Raw genomic sequence first — 16521 nt, 5'->3', positions numbered from 1 at the left:
CTTGTTATGCAGAAGCAAGGGGAGAGGGACGTGCAAAGAATTCAGTGATATTGGCAGTCTTCTGTTTCGTGGGTTGGCTGTGGGGTCATTGTACTTCACAACTTACATGCTGGTGATTTAAATATAGTATTCTGTACGTATTAAATGTTTCACAATATAAAATATGAAAAACCCCCCAATTTATCAGATTGTTATCTCCCTAGTTTTGATTTGTATTTTCTATGCAACTGTGATTAAACATCTGTTCATGTTTGAGCAATGAACCATTTGTATTTCTCTGTGAACTGCCTGCTCCTATTCTCTGCCCCTTTATCTATTGGGTTATTCATTTTTTCATATCGATTTATAAGAACTTAGCATATTAAGGAAAATAGCCCTTTTATGTCCTGTGTTTCTAAAATATCTCCCCCAGCTTGCCACTTATAAAACTTTTGACTTTGTGGTATGTTCTGTTGCACATAAATTTTAATTTTTTATTAGTCCAAGTTATTATTACTGGTAGGTATCACGCTTAAAAAGATTACCCTCCTCCAAGATGATCTTTTAAATCATCTCAAGTACTTTTAAGATTCATTTCATAATTAAAACATTTGAATTAATTTTGTTACAGGGAAGCAGGACCCAGGTTCATTTTTTGTCGAAATGACTAGCCAGTTCCAACAAAAAGAACCCACACGTACCCCACTAACCTGAATTTCCTTGTACTTAAATCAACTTCTGGGCACTCCATTGTGCCTCATTGATCTTTTCCTTTGCTACACCAAACTCTTTATTTTATATTTGGAGACTGTTCTCCCCCGCTTTTCAGGATTTACCTGGCTATCCCCCATGTTTACTTTCCCCAAATAACTGAATGTGTCAGTTAAAGAATAAACCCTGTTGGCATTTTAATTGTGACTGCGTTGCATTTAGATTGGGAAATGTAACAGAACCCAACATCTCTGCAAGATTGCCTTTGAATCTGAGAACAAGGTGTGTCTGCAATAATTTGAATCTTTTACATCCTTCGCAGGATTACCGAGTCTGTGAGCCAAGGGTGTAGACACCCATCCTTACCCCCAGGGCAAGACCCAGGTCGCACCTTTGGGGTCCACTCAGCCAAGGCTCCAGGCAGGTCCCACACCCTTCTTCTCTGCAGCATGTGACCCTGTGACTCATGCCAAACCCTACCTCTGATCCACCGAGATGGTTACTAATCGCCCAGAAAGTGTGGCGAACACGACACCGTCCTTGTGCTTAAGGACAAGCAATAATGATGTCATCTTCCGTGTAGAACTGAACGGGTGGTTTATAGGCACTTAAAAGCAGCCAGACCTTGGGGAAGTTGCATGATCTGCGGTCCCTTTCCTCCTCCCTTGCCTGTAAAATGTGAATCTACCTGGCGGGGAGTGACAGAACGAAGGGGACACCTACGTTCCTTGGCTGAACCTCGGAGCAGGCCCACCTCTTCAGGGACCAGACGCCAAGCCCTGAGTGAGCTTCTCCTTCCTGCCGCTCCCACCACGCCCACCTGCACCCCACCCCCCCAGGGACACCTGCCTAGCCTACGGGTTGGAGGCGCACCCGTCACCAAGCCAACACCCCGCCCCGCGCCCCCCACCCGCCTTTCCCAAGCCAGAATCACAAGTCAAAGATGTGTATTGTTCTACAGACACTTCTGAAAAGAGATCTAATTGAGAAAATATACAAGGCATTTAAGAGTTTCATCTCCAGCGAGCACCGAAGTCTGACTGGAGGCGTCGGAGCCCTCCTCTTCAGGGGCTCAGGGCTGAGAAGGTTAGCACATCGAATCATCAGTAAAAACATGCAAAAGTGAGAAGGAAACGGAAAATAACGCTGTGTTCCCCCAAAGCAGAGGGGGACGGAATTTCAGAACAAGGAGGCAGGGTGTACAAGTACCAGGTGGCTCTCCCTCCCTTCCCCCGGTTTTCCTCTCAAACGGCCCCGAGCTGGAGAAAGCGGGGAGCCCCGCCCACTGGGCAGGACCCACGGTGCATCCCTGCTCAGTGCTCAGCCCGCAGGGCTGGCCGTGGACAGGAAGAGATCCCCCCACTTCTGCCCTGTTCCTTCCCTGGCTGTGTCCGCGGGGACCCCGCTTGTGCTCCTGGGGGGCCAGGGCCCCCAGCCCTGGCTCCTTCCTTCTTTGGTTCCACCCGGAGATTGTTGTGCTTGACGGATTCATCCCACCCCGCAAACTCCAGGCTCCCACTGGTGGGCTGAAGGCACTGACAGGAGTCCTGGGGAGACCCCCAGGACAGCCACCTTCCCTTGTGCTCTGGGCGGGTCCACCCTGGGTACGTTCCCTCCAGCCTCAGCTCAGGCCCGGGAGTCAGGACAGGGGAGGAAGTGTGCTGTGCACGGAAAAAGCCTCTCAGGCCTTTCCCAGCTGTGCAGACATTCCTGAACCCCCCTCCACCCCCCTGCCCCCAGCCCGCCCCTCGCCAGAGCCCCAGCATGCCTGGCCCTTCCCTCCAGTCCTCCCCCTTGGGCTGCCACTGCAACTGTGGGCCAGGCCCCCGGGGAACCTGACCTCAAGATGGTGGTCACAGAAACCATCTTGGGGCGCCCCCTCCATCCCCCAGACCCAGGAGGGCAGCAGAGGGTGAGGCCTTGAGAGGTTACAGCTCTGGTACAGGGAGGCGGGCAGGGCTGGAGAGAAACGGGAAGACACGTCACATCTATGGAAAGGCGTCCAAAGTACAAGCTAAGCGAGGGGAAGGGCCAGAGTGGCCAGAAGAGAAAATGGAAGAGGGCAGGGGCGGGGCCTGGAGGGAGGGGCGGGGCTTCACGCCACCCCGCAGATGAGCGTCTCCACCACGAAGGTGTTCTCGAAGTGGCGGATGGCGTTACAGTTCTTGGCCCCTCGCTTGTTGATCCCTGGGAGAGAACAGAGAAATCCCAGTGAGGTCTGTGTGCTGGCCTAGAACTGGCTGGGCCACAAAGGCCACCAGCCTCAGAGCCTGAGCAGGGCCTCAGGACCCGGGCCGGGGAGGAGGAGGCCCAGGAAGCGAAACCCAGCTTCACCCAGAGGCAGCGCAGTAAAGCGGCATGAGCTTGAAAGCTGGAGTCAGACCTCCCAGCTCTGCCACCTTCTTGCTGTGTGACCTCAGGGGTGTTTCTTAACCTCTCTGTGCCTCCGTTTCCTCATCTTTAAAAGGAGCGGCAAGAATAATGATGACAAGGATGAGGACGATGATAACTTACACTCTCTGAGGAGGACGTAAAGAGTGTAAAGCAGTGCCTGGCACAGAGTAAGTGCTCATTAGCTGCTATTACTGCTGCTACAGTCTGAGCTCTCTGACAGCTGGTCTCCAGCTACTCGGCCAGGCACTGCCAGAGGGTGGCCGTGGTTTGGAGCTCAGGGCAGGGGCCAAGGTGGGTGGAGTCAGCCACTCACGCCTCCGGGTGGCCCTGCGCCGAAGCCGGTAGGTGTCCTTCCCGCTGCACAGGTGGTAGATGAAGGAGCCCAGGGCCTCCTTGTCACTGACGTGCTCCGTGACCACCATCTCCTCCTGGATGATGTACGTCTGCGGGAGGTAGGTCCCCCTCTGCAAAGGGAGCGGCCCCAGCACTGGGTCAGTACCAGGGTTCGCCGCTCTCGGTCCCTGACTGCCCACTGCCCTCGCCTCCCTCCTTCTGCACTTGAGCCCCCAGCGCCTGCAGTGCCCATCCAACACGCCCACCTCCTCATCCAGAGGCCGCACGGCGCGCCTTTCTGACGTCCCCAGGCACTTCCTGCACCTGCACCTGCACTGCCGTGAGTCACGTGTGTGCGAGTCTGGTCTCCCACCCTAGGGGGAGCGCCCCTCGGGGGCATGGCCCCCATCTCCTCCCTGCACTGCTGACACGGGGCGACGTGGGGCATGGCCATGAACACTAAGGAAGCTGGTCTTGGGGTTCTTCCCAAGTGAGGGAGGCAGAAGGGGGAGGCTGGGGGGGGGCAGAAAGGAGAGGTGTTGACTCTGAATGTGGGAGAAGGGAGCTGGAGGCGGGGGGACCAACCTGGGGTGCTGGGCCCAGCTGACAGCAACGCCAGGCCCCCCATCCTTCCCTTGTCTCATGGAGGGGGGGCAAGGGAGGGACAAGATGCTGCCGGGGCCCCGCTCACCTTCACGTTCATGAGGAGCTCCCAGAAGTTGCGAGGGGGCAGCACGATGGTGGTGTTGAGCTCAATGACATAGCACTTGTCCAGGGAGATGTCGTGATAGGCAGTGAGACCCTGAACAGGAAGAGGGGGCCGCGTCAGTCTCCGCAGGCGAGGGACTGGCCCCGGCGGGCTGTACGAGGCACGAACCCCACCGCGCCCACCGCGCCCGTGACGCACCCAGATTCCTCAGCACCGGGGCGGGGCCCCCTTCTCCCGCTCCTCTCCTAGCCTGTGTTTGTAGCAGGTTCCACTCACTAGATGAAAACACTATTAAATGCTTCGGTCGTGACAAGGATTCTTCTTGGGGGTATACAGCTGAGGTTCGAATTTCAGGGCAACGTCCCACCTGTGCATCTCACCAAAGCTGGGAGGTCCCGCCACCCCTATGGACAGCCTGGACCCCCAGCGAGAGATGCTCCTCCCAGCGCCGTGTGCTGCATCTCGGTAAGATGTCAACACGGAAAGAGCTCAGTAAAAAGGAACACTGGCCTCGCCCGTTACAGCCAGCAGCTGTCAGGTGGCCAAGGAGAAAATCAACCATGACTAGTTCACATTCAGTGACAACCGCATGACGTATATGATAAAAGCGGTCTCTTTAAATCCCTGATTGACCTAAACCATAGATATCTACTCCATGGTTTATATGACACGGTATGTACTCCAAGTTTGTACAAGGGGCGTGGGCATTCTCCTTTCACACCTGTTCCTCCTTGTGGCGCCCTCCTCGCCGCCCCCGCCCCGGTCCCTGGCCGGCCTCACCCGCGGGAAGTCGCCTCACCCGCTGGAAGTCGTGGATGATGTCTGCGGGGTCACCGCCCCCAAACTGGGGCACCGGCACGTTGATGCGCTCGTAGTTCTCCTCGAGGTAGATCTTTACGTCCTCCTCCAGCTCCATGCGAGTGCGGACCTGGGAGGACAGGGAGTCCTCGTAGAGGACGCCACAGTGGAAGAAGTTGTCTCGGGCCAGCTGAGCAAGGCGGGGGGGCGGGGGGAGGGAGGGGGGGGGGGAGAGAGAGAGAGAGAGAGAGAGAGAGAGAGTGAGTGAGTCTGGTCACACGGCGCCCTCCGTGAGACTACTGCTGCCTGCCGAACCACTCCCAGCTCTGAAGGCCTGGGGAGGCAGGGAGGATGGGTCTGTGACACCCATTTCACAGATGGAGAAACTAAGAAACATGGGGAGTCAGGGAGGGTGAGCCGGGTCTGCCAGTTCCTAGGAGGATGACCTCTCTGGGCCTCAGTTTCCCCATCTGTAAAACAAGGTGACCCCTCAGGCCCCTTCTGGCCTCTGAGTCCACGAGTCTATGGCTGGGAAATGGGGCAGACCAGTGGGGGGACAGACACCTGAGAAAGAGCCTGGGGTCGGAGGGGTGTCCTCAGGGGCAAACAGGGGGACTCTGGATTGGACAGGCTGGGCCCTGCAGGGTGCCACCCTCCGCCACCACCAAGGGGTGCTCGCCCGCCCTTCTTGCCCCCTTTGCGAGGCCCTGCAGACCTTGGAGGGCACGGGAGGAAGGGGTAGGAGCTGAGAGGCAGCCCTGTTATCAGATTCTGGTGGCACCGTGTCCAACCTCAAGCAAGGACCCACCACCTTCCCTGGATCCTGTGCTTCCTGAGAAACCTACACAAACACGGTGTCCCCTATCTGAGGGGCACGCCTAATCACTCCATCAGTAAGGGAAGGGAGGCAGCCTGGCATGACTGAGGCTGCGTGACTGACCGGTGGACCGCGGGCCCCTCCTGCTTCTCCAGGGCCTCCTCCAGGTCCGGCCCATGATGGGCAGACACCCTTTTCTCTGTTTTAGTGTAAGCCGTCCCAGAAGGATGAGTCATCACACGTGAATCATACTGTTCCAGGGCGTAGACCCAGAGGCTGCTCTGAGGTTCCCCTACTCCCTGGGAATTGGGGTGGGGTGAGGAACCCCAAGAGGGCATGAGGGGGGCTGGGATCAGAGGGGAGGTCCAGGGCAGGGCCACAGCCGCAACATGAAAAGTCCCCAGAAAGTGAGAACCAGGAACAGGTGGGGAAGCAGGCCATGGACGGAGGGCAGCTGAGGTTTCCAGGGTAAGGTCACATGGACTGCAAACTCTTCAGTCATTTCCACCGTAGAAAAACTGGATGACAACAAAGTCAAAGCCCAGTGCTTGAGGGTGGGAAGAGGTCACTTGGGTCATAAATGACTGGCAATTCCCAACCTTTTTGTCACCGAGATTCCCCATTCGTTATGTTTATGGTTATTCTATTAGGCAACCTTTCATTTAACTACTTTCAGTTCTGAGAGCTTGGTGGCCCTGCCTCCCTCCCCAGGCCTGGGCTGATCGCAAGGTTGCTGTGACCACGACCAGTTCTTTGGCCCAGCTTCGTGCACAGATTGGTTGTGTGAGCAGATAACCAGGGTGTGATCGTAGGTGGAGGTGACCGTCTATAAGCCACCCTCCACCCTTCACGGTTTATAGCCCAAATGTCCACACATGGAATGTAAGTCCTTAGAGCAAGACCCATGGGCACAGGGGCTGGGCTCTGAAGGGACTGCAGAGTTCCAATTTCTGTTGCACCTGAGTTTCTGGTGCTAATGACCTGGGGTGACGCTGTGGGAAGGGGCTGTGGACCTCACAGCCCAGATTCCGATCCCGGCTCCCCCATCACCGACGGTGCTCCTGGGAGAGCTCCCTGTCAGCCTCAGATGCATCCAAAGAGATAGGTAAGGACACTCCTCTGGAGCCCGTGGCAGTCAGAAGACGGGGACCCGGTCCTGTCTCCTGGACCAAGACCAGGGAGGAGAAGGATGCAGGTCTTCTGGGCTTGCCTGGGCACCCCTCCCACCTAGGGGTCATGTCCAGGGCTTCCTGCTGCCCTCTCCTCACAGCCCCGAGCACCTGGCTCTGCGCCGTTCACAGTGCCCGCTCCTGCCAGCTCCCACCCACCGCAAACACTCGTCCTTCCCTCTCTGAAACGCCACTCTTTCTCCAAGGCCCCGCCTCCCTCCGCCCCGCCTCACCTGAGCGAGGAAGAAGTATCTGTAGATGTAGACAGAGGCGAACACGAGGCCCATGAGCAGCACGACCATGCCCATCGACAGGTAGCACAAGCCGCCCACAGAGCTCCCCTTCTTGTAGCGGTGGTAGGGGGGCCGCTCCTCCTGGGGACAGCAGTGCAGGGTCAGCCCCGTGGTGGTCCCGCACCCCTGGGAATGCCCGCCACCCCTTTCCCGAAATGAGACCTCACGCTGCTGGCTGGGAAGGAGCCTTGGAGCAAAGGGAGGGGGGGACAACGCTCAGGACACACAGAGCATTGTCTCTGGAAGGAAAGGAAAGCATTACCAGGACCCCCGGCTGTTCCCATCTAAAGAGAAACGGAGCCCCACCTTGGACCCACGGGGACTAAGCAAGCATGTTTTGAATCACCCACGCCATTAGTCCCCTTCGTTATGCCACTTGTGACCACAGTAGATTCTTTCGAACGTAGAGAGGGGGGAGGCACAGACATGGCCTTGGTGACTGAGCCAGGCCCAGGAACCTGTAGGAGCTGGAGTCACTGGGCGGGCGGGAGCCGCTGCTCTGGGCAGTGGGGACCAAGGAAGGCTTTTGAGGTAGGAAGTGACAAGATGCACCTGAAAGCTGGAGTGCCCAGAGGGACCAGAATGGGGACAGCGGGGGTGGGGAGCCTGCTGGGCTCTTCCGCGGAAGCTGCGGCGGGAAACAATGGCTGACCAGTGGGGACAGGGCCCCGGGAGGCCCACGGGGTCTGTGCACGCAAGCGCGCGCCCTCCGGCAGCCCTGGGCAGAGGTCAGCCTGCCGGGGCGGCGATGGCATCACACGGGCACTGGTGTCGAGCAGGCTGTCAGGAGCAGGGCCCGCAGGGTGAAGTCTGGAGGCTTCCGGAAGCCTCTGCCAGGAGGGAAACGTGGCTGCCGGCAGGGAGGCCAGGGCAGGAGGTTCCTGGAAAAACCCTCCCTGGGGAGCCAGGCTCAGGTTCGGGACGGCAGCTGCAGGACTGCCAAGAAGCAGCAAGCCAAGCTGACCCGACTCCAGTCCACACACGTCTGGGCCAGTGGATGGAGGTGTGTGTAAAACTCAGCAGCCCCGCTTTCCCTGGAGCACCGGACTGAGAATCTCCTGACTCAGGCTCTTCCCAGCTGTGTGACCTCGGCCGTCGCTTGTCTTTATGCCCTTCCTCGCCGGCACCCCTGCCCTAACCCGGGCCTCCTTCACACTGGAGATGTTGCAAAAGCCCCAGGCCTGGCTCTGCCTCTGGGATCCACCATTCAGTCCCTCCTCCACGGTGCCCGGATGCAGCCGGGTGAGGGTAGAGGCCAGTGCCCCCGCCAACCTCGAGGAGCCGTGGCAGAGGCGGGGGGCAGGCGGGGAGCCGGACCTTCTCACTCCGGCTCCGCCGCTCACCGTCTGCTTAGCCCTCTGTGGTTGCTTCCACTCTTCCTTCATCCTGCTTAGCGGGAGGGCGGGCAGTGCGGACATGGTTCAGGCCCAAGTTACCCAGGCCAGGCCTTTATTCTCAGGGCACACAGGGGGCCCAGGCTGGTAGGGGTGGGGTGCAGAGCCTGCTGTGCTGGGGCACGTGGGGGTGTGGGGCCTCGGCCTCAGGGAGCAGACGCGCATGCCGTCAGAGCGGGTGACGCCTCCCTGCTTGGGGCCCTCCTCTCTCCCCACACCCTTCCCGCAGGAAAAGGGGAGAAAATGCCTGAAAGACACACCCCGCCCCCCATCACGAGGCACATGTATCACCAGGCCAGTGGCCCGCAGCCTCCAGCACCATGGGATGGAGACACAGGATGGAGAGGTGACCCGGCCCATGCCATACCCCCTCACAGGCTGGGCCATCTGCAGGCCTGGGGCCTCTCCCCACCCTGGCCCCGCTGCAGGGGTGCTGCGATCGACACCGGAGAAGCACCTGGTGAGACCACCCCCCTGGCTGGCATCTCCTCGGCATGCTGGGGCTCCCTGGGGGCAATAACCAAGGTCACTGGCACACTTGGGTGGCCACTGCCCACAGGGCCTCCAGGGACAGCTGCCAGTGGGAGGGGGTGGGGGACTGCAAGCGTTTTGACTTTCCAACGGGCTCCCGGGATCAGCCCAGGACGGGGCGACCCGATGACCAAGCTCTGCCAGCGTCTCGCAGGAACAAGCCACCCAGGGGCTCCAGCCATCCTCAGTGGGTCCTAAGGAAAGGTGGGTGACGCAGAAGAAAGGCCAGGCGCCACACCCACCGGGAATCCTGCCCTGGGGGCACAACATTTGTATTCAGCGAGAGCAGTGGGGCTGCAGGGACCCGGAGGCCCCCAGCAGCGGCTGCGATCCGTGCGTGGGAGCATCCCAGCCTGCTGACCCTCCGACCCTCTGCTGGTCCTCCTGTGAAATGTGAGCAGACTCTTCCTGACACGGTTTTGTGGGGATTGAAGGAGACAGAGACCCTGAAAGCCCTTTGTAAAGGATAAAGTGTTAGATAAAAACACCAGATCTTTATCAGCTAAAGCTCTCCTTTTTCTTTTGTGACGGCCACCACCAGCCAGCTGTCAAGGCTGCACAGTGGCCATGCTTTGCTCCTGCGTTTGTTCGTTCGGGAAAACCAGAGGAGCAAAAGCAAGCTTATGAGAATCGCTTTTAAAAAAACCAGAAAACAAAAAAAAGTCAATGGGCTACAAAGCAAGAGCCCGAGGGCCAGCTCCACAATTGAAGCTCACAGACAAGGCGAGGCCTACCAGTTTTAGAGCTGCCTTTCTGCTCCCGGCTGGGTCAGGTGTTTCTATGTGCCTGGGGGAGGGGCCGGGCAGGGGGGCCAGGCTGCCCCAGGTGGGGAGGAGGAGGTCAGGGAGGACGGAGAGTGAGGAGCGGCTCCAGAGGAAAATGAGGCAAGGCTAACGTGGCTGAGGACAGTCTCCAGCCGGGACCCCTGGATGCCACCCTGTGTCCTCACACGCCTCTGTGGGGGTCCCTGTGAAGGCTGGGGATGCCCCCCTTTCCCAGAGCAGTGGACAGTGGCTTCCTATCCTGCTCCTACTGACACCTCTAGGGCACACCCACGGCTCAGGCCCTGCTCCCCTCCCTACCCGACACCCCTCTGCCTGGCATGCGGAGGCCAAACCCCCAGAAGCATCATGGCTGAGCAGGGGGGATGGAAGGGAAAGCAGGCCCAGAGGCTGCTGGTGTCCCGGCTTCGAGACAGAGGCACTGGGACTGGGACGTAAAGCCCCACGTGGGCGGGAGGCCCCTGAATCCTGCCCTCGTTGTCAGTGCTTGAAAGGTCAGCCCTCAGAGGCCTCTGGGAAGCCTGTAGGCAGCCTGGGCTGGAACCTCGGGCCTCACCCCTTAGGATCCTGGGGGGCTTCCAGAAAGTAGAAAAATACTGTTTCCATGGCAACTGGGCTTCCTGAGCCACAGGCCTCGCTGTGCACTCGTGTGGGGCACGTGGGCCACATGTCCGGGGACCCGAGAGGGGCCCAGGCCTCGGCCTGCCTGTTTCACGGAGCCTGCGGTGGAGCTCCTTAAATGATTCGGCGAAGCCAGGGCCCGAAGAGTCAGGGGGAACTCAGCCAACTTAAGCATTAGCTCAGAAGACCCGCAGGGCTCACGGACAGAGCTCCCCAGCTACCTTCCCTCGGTAACGATGTCGAAATTAACTGCAAGCAGATTAACTACAGTCGCAGGCTGCTGGGGGCGGGTGTCGCCTCACCTCCCCAGCGCCAGTGCCCCCTCCTCAGCATCTTCCTTTCCCAGGCTGCAGACCACAAAGGCAAGGGCACCAGAGAGCGAGACAGACAGACAAGCCTAGCAGGGGTCGGGGGGGGGGGGGGGGGGGCGGGGCTGGGCCTCTGCCCACCGAGCACGCAGAGCTGCGCTCAGACGTACAGACGTCAGCTGGGTAAATGCGGACAAGGCATCGTGAACCTGTCATCAGGGAAACCCACTCCTGCCCTGTGACCCACTGGTGCCCACGGTGCAGGCCGTGTGAGGAAGAAGGGCGTGGACCCCGAGACGCTCTCCACAGCGCTCTGCTCTGCGCTGCTTGGCTGGGCCAGGCAGATTCCCTCTTCTGTTCTGCTCCTGACAGTCAAGGTGAGACCCCAGAGAACAAAGGCTGGGGAGGACGAGAAGCAGAGCTGTGGCTGGAAGAGCTCTCCTGGGGGAGACACAGCTCAGAGACACTGCAGGGGCTGCGCCTCGCTGCTCTTACCATAAACATTTTTTTTATGGGAAGAGAAACTCATCCTCTGTGGCAATCTGCTGACAGCCTTGAAACATGCAAGGATGGGCCGCGGGGAGAACAGAGAAGAGAGGGAAATGAGAGAGAAAGCAGAAAAGCCACTGTGGCGCAAGTCCAGACGCCACAGCCCCTCAGGGAAGGCCCAGGGCAGGCGGGCAAAGGGCAGGACTGCCCATTCACCAAGGTCCTCTTGGCCCAGGCCGCAGGGCTGGCGGGGATGGGGCACTGGGGCAGGACCCTCCCCCAACCACTCCAGGAGACTCAGCTCCCTCCTGCCGAGGACCTGAGGCCAGGACGAGGAAAGTGAAATCTGATCCCCAGGTATGCGGGCTGGGGGAGGGGGTGACACAGGGGCCATTAATCAAAGGCAAAAGCCAAGGAGAAAATTACAGCGCTGAGACGACTGTATTGTACATGTTTCTCTCCTCTTGCAGGCCCCCAGGCCCGACTGTTCACGAGTCTCTACGTGCCCACACCTGGCTCTGTGTGTGTGTGTGTGTGTGTGTGTGTGTGTGTGTGTGCTGGCGTGCGCACACATGGGGGAGCAAAGACACAGGCAGATGGTGGGGAGAGGGGAACTGGGCTGAGAGGCCCAGGGCAGGCCAGGGGGCCTCCAAAGGGGAAGAGTGACCCGGCCAGAGCGTACTAAGAGGGGGTGCTTCCCGTGCAGCCCACTTTCCAGGCTGGCTTGCTGCCAGCTGCCCATCAGCGCAGCATTATCCGGGAGGCAAGCACCACGTGGGGAGGGTGGGCAGCTGGAGGCGCAGCTGGGCCCTCACACCCATCCCTTCCTGGCCCACCGAGGCACTTCCTTCCAGCGGCATGTCTGGGGACAAAATCCTCCTTGTTTCAGTTTTCACTCAGAAGCAGGGGGAGGCCCAGTGTGAGAGTGCTCCTGCCGCCCTACCCTGGCCCCTGGGGCCTGCACACAGGTTGAAATTTTATTAGGACAGCTAGAGGGTGGGTCATTGGTGAAAGGCACTCGTGAACTCATCTGTTCATCGGGTGGTCCTTCCAGGGCTTTAAATCTTATTTTCGAGTCCAGTTCAGTAACCAAGGAGGGTTCCAGGGTCACCCCCAGCCAGAACAGACCTTCTGATAAGCTTTCCTGTGGCAGGCCCATCAGCACGGGACAAACCCACATGCCCTGTCTTGAAGCAGCTCCTGGGGCCTCCCAGTCTGCCTGCCCCGGGTTGACGCTGTCCTGGGCTACTGTGAATGCCGGGCGCCTGCCGAGCTTACTGGGCGAGGTAGGAGGCAAGAATGGGGGTGCTTGCTCTACGTCGGGCACTGGATGTGGGGGAAACGTACCCACTGGCCAGGCGAGGCCACAAGAGGCTCACAGAAGTGAACTCTCTTCCCAAGGCTCCGATTCCACCAGGCGACTGGCAGAGCCAACATGCGACACCCAAAAGCCTCCCCTGATCCCCTGAGAGCCAGTGAGCTGTGAAAGTTTACTAATAAGCAGATCTGTCCTAAAGGGGCTGGGATTTTAATCCTCCTCCTGGGGCCCCATCGCTCCCCCTTGCCAATTAAGAGAGCCAGGGGACCCTACTCAACTAACAAGGTCTGGGGGGGAGGCACACTCAGCAGGCTCGAAGCCAATGAAAACAGCACAGGGAAAATGTTGATATTTCCATTTCACGCTGGATGAGGGGGAAGAGAGGACGCTTGACTTGGGAGCCAGAAGCTGGATGTCAGTTACCGCCAAGGCAATGCTGGCATCTGCCATCCCGCCTGACACCGTCAGCAGGCTGCTGGCAGAGAATGTGCCACTCCTGTGAAATTCGGCAGACCTTCGGGTGGAGTTTGAAATCCATCCTTCCACTGTCTGGCTGGTCCTCCCTCCTGCCCGAATCCTACAGCTTTTGGAGGCAGGGTCCAGTTTTCCAGGCCTCAGCTGGGTGCCCGGCCCTGGGAGTAGCAGCTGGGAGAAGACAGGGGTGAGGGTGCTGCCTTGGGCCCCCAGCCCTGCACCCTCCAGGGGCTAAGTGGAAGAGAGGAAGGAAGTTTAAAGGGCCCCCTGCAAACTTTTAAAGCTGCAGGCCATGCCTTCAACTATGAAGTGTCCCCCCCATCTAAGCATCAGAAGAAGATGGAGCTGCTCTGGTGGGGGCTGCAGAGCAACCCCTCTCCCCCCGCAAACCCAGCCCTGGGGGTCACTGATGCTGCAGCGGGCACACCAGGGCAGGGGAGCGTGCCAAGGCTCTTCCTGGAACTCCCCACTTAGGTATCTTTGCTCTGGCTATAACACCCACCTCTGAGGACCCTCTCCTGTGTCCTCTCTTCCAGGGCACAGGTCATCCTGAAGCACCCACCCTCCCATACCCCCAAGCAAGGTTTAGTTTGAGCCATCAACTTGGGGAGGGGCCTTGGCGCTGAGGAAGACTTCCCATAAGCCAGCAACGGGAAGGGGGAGCGGGGGGACGGGAGCTTGGCGCGCCCCAAGAACGCCAGGAGCGACGGCCGCGTGGAAGCAGCGTAGACGCCTCTACCGAGGCACCACAGAGCCAGGCTGGACCAGCTCTCTCTCCCTCCCCTCCTTGCCCGCCACGCGTCCTGCCCCCTCTGGGCCCTCCTCCGGTCGGACTCCACGCAACTCAGACAGTTTTCCACGGCGGAAATGCCTCCTCTCCCCCAGGCCGGAGGGAAAGAGGAGGAGGGGAGGCCACTGGAGGGGGCGGGGTGCACCGAGGCCCGCCTCCACAAAGCTCAGCCTGGGTGCTAGAGGGCACCAGGGCACCGCGGGGTGGAGGGGGTAGCCCAGTGCGCGAGGGAGCCGGGAGGGGAAGGAAGAGGGCAGGAAGGCCCAGGCGGCGGGGGGAGGGGGGGGCGGTGGGATCAGGGCATCCAAGTCTCGTAACCCCGAATCTCGAATCCCGGACGTGCGGCCAGGCGGATTCTGGTTTATCTCCATTTCACGTATCATCACTTTCTGGTCCACCAATTCAGGTGCAGACTAACAGCACATCCCTTGCCCCCAGCAGTCCCCCGTTTGGGACGCAATCAATAGTCCCGCCCCCTTCGTTGGCACCAGACCCCCTCTCCCCATTCCCCACCAATCACAACCCACCGCCCTACTTTGGGGAAACAATGTCCAACCCTCCTCCCATCCCCCACCTGGGGACTCGACCCGCGGCCCCTCCTCCATGATTGGAACCAGACACACATACCCCCACCGACATTCCTCGAACCTCTCCGGACCAGCTCCCTCCCCTATTCTGGGGCCAGGCGCCTAGGGCTCGGTCCACTTTTGGAAGAGACCTTGAGCGCTTCCTCACCTGGGACCAGCGACTCGGACCCCCTCCCATTCTTCAGACTTACGCTTTCGGCTGCCGCTGAAGGCCAGGACCCAAGGCCCCTCCCCACTTTGGGATGGCTGACCCATTCCGGAATCCCACCCCCGCTCCGCTCGAGGCTCCGGGGTCCCGATGCGCCTCGGGTAGTCGCCGAAGCCGGCAAGGCGCGCTTTGACACCCCGCCCCCTGCCTGAGACCCCCGGTCCCTCTCACCCGAGCCGGCGTCAGCAGGATCTCAGCGGCTGGGGAGGGCGCCGGGGCCGAGGCCGAAGCCTTGTCGGCCTTGTCGGCCTTGTCGCCCTTGATACCGGCCACCGCGGGCTGGAAGCTGATCTTCACCATGGCTGCGCCGGGCCGCGCGTCCGCCCTGCAGCCTCCGGCCGTGCAGCCGCTCTCTGTGCAGCCTCTATCTGTACCGCAGCCGCTCGGCTCTCCGCAGGCACCGGAAGTTTGGATCGCGTTGGGTCCTTTTCTCTAACCCCACCCCCAGCCCGCCCCGCCCCCGCCCCCGCCCCCGCCCCCGCCCCCGCCCCCCCAATGGAGGGCCTTGGCGTCCTGCGCGCCTGCGCCCCCTTCCCGCCAGCGGGGCTCGCAGTGACCCCTGCCGGGCGCGCTGCTCCGTCCTGGGGAAGTCTAAGGTTCCCTTAACCACTCACTCACTCACTCCATCCATCCATCGCATCCATCCATCCAATCAGGCATGGACTCAGTCCCCATCGCTGCTTTATCCCTTCCAGCTGCCTCTCCAAGACCAGCATCTCCAGAACATACAGTTTTTGTTAAAACCGTGTTTGCCAGGCAAATGCATCTTCTAGACAAGTTCCCGGTGCCCTCTATCCCACTTCATACCCTCCTCTTTGGAAATGCTGGAGCCCCCACTGAACCTGCTCACACAGCTCCCTCCTCCCACTTCCTTTTCCGACGCGTCCTGGGCCCTGGCAGGAGGCTTCAGGGCCAGGTGCCCAACTGCTTGCCTTTATCCTGCATCCTGCATCCATCTACACATCTTTCATTCTCCATCATCCTTTTTCCTTCATCCTTAATTCCTGCAGAACCTTCCTGGGCGTGCATGCGGAGGACACTGGGAGCAGAGAAATGAAGGCAGCCCCTGCTCTTTGACTCTCTTGTGTAACCTGTGGCCTCAGTTGCTGAGTGAAGGGTCCTGCTGGCCATTTCTCACCCACGCAGGAGGATTATGGCAAGTGTGATGGGAAGACCCGCAGGGCAGTGTGTCTGGAGGCTCAGTCCCCATCTTACTTGGGATGCCTTTGGGCTGCTCCACCGCGCCCTCACCTGTGACTCCTCCCACTCCCCATCAACCCAGTTGAGGAGCCAGGATTGGCCCCAGTAGGAAGGTCTCCTGGAATCAACCCCTGCAACAGTTCATTTTAAAACTAAAACCGCAAATGTGAACTTTTACATGTGTTTTACCTCTTTCCCCAAATTGAGTAGTTGAGTGCCGTTCTTAAAAAAAGATCTGGTTTATTACAATTGAAAGCACTGGTTATTTAAGACTTAACGATGGTAATTAAGCCCTAGAAGGTCAGTGGAGCGGCTTACTGGAAATGCAATGGTCTCAGACAAGTGTATACCCACGACCCTCCGAGTTCTATCAGCTCCCCAGAACTTATTCATCTTATAAATGAAAGTTTGTACCCTTTGACCAACCTCTCCTTATTTCCTCCACCCCCCAGCCTGTGGTAACCACCGTGCTGTCTCTGGTTCTATGAGTTAGATTGTTTAAGGTTCCACATACAAATGAGTTCACGCGTAGTATTTGTCTTTCTCTGTCTGGTTTATTTCACTTAGCATAACATCCTCCAGGTTCATCCATGTTGTTCACAAATGGCAGGATTTT

At 59.1% G+C, this 16521-nt stretch overlaps 1 protein-coding gene across 2 annotated transcripts; it reads right to left on the bottom strand.

The window, feature by feature from the left end:
* Nucleotides 1-1620: 1620 nt before the first annotated feature.
* Nucleotides 1621-15124, bottom strand: ITM2C (integral membrane protein 2C). Of its 2 annotated transcripts, XM_036858071.1 has the most exons (6): nt 14877-15123; nt 7144-7284; nt 4926-5114; nt 4109-4219; nt 3398-3548; nt 1621-2877 (listed from the first exon to the last, which is right to left on the bottom strand). In XM_036858071.1, the coding sequence occupies exons 1-6, from the start codon at nt 15003-15005 to the stop codon at nt 2786-2788; spliced, it is 813 nt and encodes a 270-aa protein (XP_036713966.1). In that variant the 5' UTR covers nt 15006-15123; the 3' UTR covers nt 1621-2785. The 2 variants fall into 2 exon arrangements, with proteins under 2 accessions (XP_036713966.1, XP_036713967.1); XM_036858072.1 differs by lacking the exon at nt 7144-7284 and having other exon boundaries at nt 2425-2877; nt 14877-15124.
* Nucleotides 15125-16521: the final 1397 nt, after the last annotated feature.

The sequence above is a fragment of the Balaenoptera musculus genome, chromosome 7 (assembly GCF_009873245.2).
Source record: "Balaenoptera musculus isolate JJ_BM4_2016_0621 chromosome 7, mBalMus1.pri.v3, whole genome shotgun sequence".
Taxonomy (NCBI): Eukaryota; Metazoa; Chordata; class Mammalia; order Artiodactyla; family Balaenopteridae; genus Balaenoptera; species Balaenoptera musculus.
This window is presented reverse-complemented; position numbering and strand designations above follow the sequence as displayed.

Coding starts and splice junctions, on each gene's coding strand:
- ITM2C (XM_036858071.1), bottom strand. CDS start 15,005: ATGGTGAAGATCAGCTTCCAGCCCGCGGTGGCCGGTATCAAGGGCGAC. Junction 7,285..14,876: donor TCCTGCTGACGCCGGCTCGG/GTGAGAGGGACC, acceptor TGCTGTCCCCAG/GAGGAGCGGCCCCCCTACCA. Junction 4,220..4,925: donor TCATCCACGACTTCCAGCGG/GTGAGGCGACTT, acceptor CTTCCTGTTCAG/GGTCTCACTGCCTATCACGA.